General features: G+C 33.5%; 1 protein-coding gene across 1 annotated transcript; it reads left to right on the forward strand.

The window, feature by feature from the left end:
* Positions 1-372: 372 nt before the first annotated feature.
* Positions 373-3,206, forward strand: LOC139085843 (ionotropic receptor 40a-like). The gene is made up of 6 exons (XM_070634019.1): positions 373-708; positions 895-1,203; positions 1,262-1,618; positions 1,704-2,157; positions 2,225-2,732; positions 2,789-3,206. The coding sequence occupies exons 1-6, from the start codon at positions 373-375 to the stop codon at positions 3,204-3,206; spliced, it is 2,382 nt and encodes a 793-aa protein (XP_070490120.1).
* Positions 3,207-5,490: the final 2,284 nt, after the last annotated feature.

Below are 5,490 nucleotides of genomic sequence, written 5' to 3' on the forward strand. Positions count from 1 at the left end.
CGACTTTATTGAAAATTGCCTTTAAATTATCATCATTTTAAAGCACAACTTTTTCTTTCCATATTAAAGGTTTTTATTTTTTGGGTACGGAAATAGCGATGCAGGAAAAAGTTCAAAAATCTGCGTGGGAAGCCTTCGTCTCGTGTATGGAATATTGATAATTGACATATAAAATGCTTTAAATTATTTCTAGTACTTAACCAAGTCAATTTATGATTTATACAGTTCAAGTCAGTCACTCATCTATCATAATTTAGATTCGGAATTACATTTGAAAGCAACATGAACAATTGGGTATATAAAGCCTTAAAAGTTTCAACTTTTTCAACAAGTTCTATTCTCGATTTCAAACTGTGAAATAGTTGAATGAAAATGGAAGTTTTGAGGTTTTTTACTGTTTGCTTATTGTGCTGCTCAGTATCTGCTGATGTTCAAATTGCTTCAAATCAAAATCTGTCGGAATTAGCAATAGCATTTTCTGAAATATCTCAAGGACTACAGGCATCACAGACCATTACGATATTAAATTCTGAAAATCGTAAATCGAGCGCATTCAATGAGCTTATTATGGAAATTCATCGTCTTCAGCTTCAAACGTGCATATTTAATGACACTGAGAGGTTCTTTCGATTTGTCGAGGAGAATCTGAAGGGCTCGGTCGAAGTTACAGCACTGATTTTTCACAATCCTGGTTCTCTTATTCAAAAGGTGAAATTTGCATCTTTTTGGCTTGTTCCTTAATGTTAATTTGTTGTTGATTCACAAGATTCGTTCCAAATTTTAAGTCATTCTCATCAATCTGTATCAAAAATCATGCTCAAATCCCTCAATTGTCATCTCAAGGGATGGAATCAAATTCTGAAAATACAAATCTTATTTCTTATTCCTAAACAGATCCATGAAAGAAATCTCGCTCATCGACTAAGTCTCTACATATTCTATTGGAATGCAAAGCATTTGCCTGCATGTTATAAGCAATGGAACCTTCGCGATCCACTTCGTGCTGCATTTATAACAAATCCTAGGAATTTCACATATCGCATTTATTACAATCAAGCAACATCATCAAATGATGGCAAATTAAAGCTAGTCAATTGGTTTGATGGAAATAACCTTGGCCTCAACACAGAACCACTTTTGCCTGACATCAAGCATGTCTTTAAAAGCTTCAATTCTCGTCATTTTGTTGTTCCTATAACTCATGTAAGCTTGCATTATTTTCATCCTGCATTGATTGTTATTTCCAATATTAAATTCACAGAGTCCTCCGTGGATCTTCATAAATTATATGCAACAACGTGAAGATGACGATGCCAATTTATCATCAGCGCCTGTAACTATCGCAAATGACAATGACAATAATAACATTATTGATGATGAAATGATGATGAGTGAGGAAAAGTTTGTGAATGAGACGAAAACAGACAAAAAGTACAATGTGCAGGATAGAAAGACAAAGAAGAAACAACTGATTGTAAGTGGAAGGGATGATGTGCTCTTAAAGTTACTTGCTGACAAAATGAATTTCAAATTTGAGTATATTGACGTGAAAATGATGGAACCGAATGAAAACGTGACGATGGCTGGTGCATTGGGATTACAAATGCTTCAAAGACGAGTAAGACATGCTTCTTATTGTCCACGACTTGAACAGTCAAGAATTTCACTTGTGTATTTCCATTTCCTTTTTCATTTATGTATAGGAAGCAGATTTTGTGTTTGGTGATATCGTTGTCACTTACGAACGAATGCAGGAAGTTGAATTTTCCTTCTTTACACTTCCTGACTCCGGGGCATTTCTCACTCATGCTCCACGTCGTTTAAGTGAAGCATTTGCTCTTGTCTATCCATTTCAAATGGAAGTATGGCCTGCATTGATTTTTACAATCATCATCACTGGGCCCATCCTCTATTTTATGATTATCATACCCGAATGGATAAGGAACAAGAGAAGGAAAGGGAAATTGTTGGAACATCCTGCAAAATTATTTTACAACATGATTTACATTAAAGAGATTACAAAACATCCAACAAGAAAGCATGTCATGAGGACAACTATTGCTGCTGCTGATCCTATTGATGATGATAGGCAAGTCAATTCGGAAGGTCTACTTGCACGCTGTGTTTGGTTTACATGTCAAATCTTCTTAAGGCAATGTTCGTATTGGAAGTAAATTTATGAATAAATGAAATTGAATTTTGCTTCTTTCCTGTTTTTAAGCAGCAACAAACTTTCCATACATCAATAATCACTCAGTACGACTATTTTCCATAATTCTATGGTTATCAGCAACTTATGTATTAAGTGATTTATATTCAGCACAACTCACATCACAATTAGCTCGTCCTTCAAAAGAATTACCAATCAATAGTCTATATCGTCTTGAATATGTCCTGAATAGAAGCAATAGTGATGGATATAAGCTACTTGTCGAACGAGATTCAGCATCACATCATGTACTAATGAACGGAACTGGCATAATGCAAAGACTTTATCGTCGTATGACTGCTCATACAGTCAAGAATTCACATTTGTTGGACTCTGTGGAACAAGGAGTTCGAACTTTATTGATGGATGATAAAACTGTCGTCTTTGCTGGACGTCAAACGCTGTTCTTTAACATGAAACGATATGGTGTGAGAAATTTTCAACTTTCTGAGAAGCTTTTTACGCGATATTCAGCTATTTCACTTCAGAAGGGATGTTTATTCCTTGACAGCTTGAATGAGAAGTAAGAACTTTGTTTCCATGTCTTTATCTTCCTTTAATTTCTCATTTTATTTCAAGTTTAATGAAACTTTTTGAAGGTGGAATTTTGGATAAAATCACTAGTGATGAATATGAGAGGATGTTTCAATCCATGCAGGTATTACAGATCAAAAATGATAAGAATGTTCAGAACAGCAAGGAAGATGAAGACAAGAGTGATGCAGAAGAAGAAGAAACGAATTCTAATTCCATCAGTGGAGATGAACATCTCAAAAATAAAATAGCAAGTGAGAAGGAATTGACAGCACTCAGTTTACGAATGTTGCAGGGTGCATTTTATCTTGCTATAATTGGCTATACTCTCGCCTTTCTTGTCTTTATCGGTGAAATTGGATTTTTTCGAATGAATGGCACATCAACATTGCCTTACACTTCAATTACTAATCGATTACGCAACGTCCTGATGAGAATTTGTCGATTGCGATTACATCACTAAGAATTCCACCGAACATGATCATGGACCATTAACTTTTATGTTATAGCACGAGATTCTGTAATGATGAAATTAAAGCTTAAAAATATTCAATTTCAGGATGCGCATATGCACAGCTAAATGAGACTTTGATGCAGCATCACTATCATAATCATTTAGAATTCTTTGTTAAATTAAAGCTTTTTTTGCCTCCATTTCCAACATGCACATAGCATGCAATAAGGTTCAAGATGCATTCACAATAAATTTTCATTATCTCATTAGCAGTGAGCTTCTCATTGCAGTTTAAGGTACATGATGACATGGCAAGCAACATGAAAAATCAATATTCAGTTCTGTTCTGTTTTCATACAGCAAGTACAGTCAGCAATAAACATTTTTTTGAGACAAGACTTCTCGTTCAAATTGATGGAATTGAAAGCTGCAATTCAATTAGAAGAAGAGCAATTAGAAATGTTTTATGTCGGTTCTTCATTTTCATATCAAATTTTATGTGATGAGAAGCAATCAGTAGATTTATTGATGCAGCACAAACATCTCAATTTAAAGATAAACAATCTCAAAGCAGCTCCTGTGAAGCTCTTAAATACAGCAGATTAAGAACTTAAAATGAGTAATTCGAAGTTTCTCTTTTATTGCCTGACACAAAATTCTTCGTCTGTCCACAAAATTCTTATTTTCATGCTTAGTTCCTTCCAAGTTTCTAATTTTTCATTAAGTAAATTTCTCCTCAAAAAATTAATTAAGCAAAAATGTTAACGAAAAATGCTCTGAAGCAAAAGATAGGAATTTGTGTTTGGTGTAAGAATTTCTGGGCATGTAGCACAAAATGGAAATGGATATGAATGTGAAGAGAAAAATGAAAACAGTAAAAAAATCACAATGATATTAAAGATTACTTAAAGCCACAATTATATGAACCCAAAAGTTATACGTTCATGAATTTTATTGAGCATGAATGAAGTCAAAGAAGTTCCAAACGAAGCTCATTTGACCACTTTTATCGATTTTTATATGAATTTTGACATCAGACAAAGAACCTTTCTAAATTACCCAAATTATTGTATTTCCAATAGAGAATTCAAGACAAAATTGAATTGAAATTAGAATGGAATTGAATTGTTTGGAAGTAATGAATTTAGTGTTTAATGCTCTATATTTCTCAATAAAATGACTATTTTGTTTGAACACTATTGTGCAGAGCTTGCAGTCTCATTAGTATACTCAAGCTTACTCAAGAGCGTATTCGATATACAGTCGAAATACTAGACATATGACTTCGAGCTTCGATTTCGTCGGCATAAAAACGCAATTTTCCAACTTTTGTACGATTTGAACGAGGTATCTAGAATTTTTGTATGGAATCGAGTCGACTTTTGACACCACAAGTTTATTCCACAAGATATTCCACAAGTTTTCTATTCTGCATGAAGAATAAGATCTATATTTCCAACTATCCCGATTGACACATGCTTAATTGTTAGTGCAACGAGGACAAATTGACTGCATACTAGAACCACGTGGAAGAATGTTAACAAAAACTACTAATAACTTGGTTCTTAGCATATTGTTACCTCGTGGCCGAGATGGCAGCGTTGCAATAAGTGGTGATCGTTTATGGAAGTCATTGTTTGTCGATAAGTGATTGTATTGACGATAAATCTTCAAAAAGGCTCAAACCCTAACAGGCTAAGATTACACATTCATATTACAGCAATACTACTACGGAACCTAAAAGGAGTCTCTTTTTGGATGTTAAGAAAGGTTGCTCTGACTGCTTTTCAAGTCAAGTCATTTGACAACTTACTAAATTACAAAATACAGTCCTTATTACTGCATGTAACAATAAGGATAAGAAAATTTCAAGAAATAAAATAATTCGCTTATTTTTCCTTCTTCATCCAAACATGACATGTACGGGATGTACACAAGTGTCTAAATTACGACACAAAATACTTTTTCTCGTAAACTCAACATTACTTCCTTCTTGAGTATTACTATAGAAGAGTTTAAAATCATTTAAAGACTCAATTTGTGAGATTCACAAGAAAAATATCGATTTTTACCCATCCTTTTTCCTTCATCTTAATTCAATTATGTGACAACAGTTTGAGAATACGGAAGGAATAAGAACTTTCATGACATAATTATATTTCACAAATTGAAATCTTTAAAATATCTCAAGTATGTCTTCAAATTTACATAATTTTACATCGTATTTCTTAAAGTCATGCAAAATTTATGGATCTAAAGTAAAAAGTGTGTGCATGAAAAATTCAGGTTTGCA

The sequence above is a fragment of the Chironomus tepperi genome, unplaced genomic scaffold (assembly GCF_022539635.2).
Source record: "Chironomus tepperi strain 1889 unplaced genomic scaffold, CSIRO-AGI_Ctep_v1 contig_9, whole genome shotgun sequence".
Lineage (NCBI taxonomy): Eukaryota > Metazoa > Arthropoda > Insecta > Diptera > Chironomidae > Chironomus > Chironomus tepperi.

Excerpts from the sequence above, each read along its gene's own strand:
- LOC139085843 (XM_070634019.1), top strand. The coding sequence starts at position 373 with ATGGAAGTTTTGAGGTTTTTTACTGTTTGCTTATTGTGCTGCTCAGTA. Across the intron at positions 1,619-1,703 it reads TACAAATGCTTCAAAGACGA|GAAGCAGATTTTGTGTTTGG; the intron begins GTAAGACATGCT and ends ATTTATGTATAG. Across the intron at positions 2,158-2,224 it reads TCAAATCTTCTTAAGGCAAT|CAACAAACTTTCCATACATC; the intron begins GTTCGTATTGGA and ends GTTTTTAAGCAG.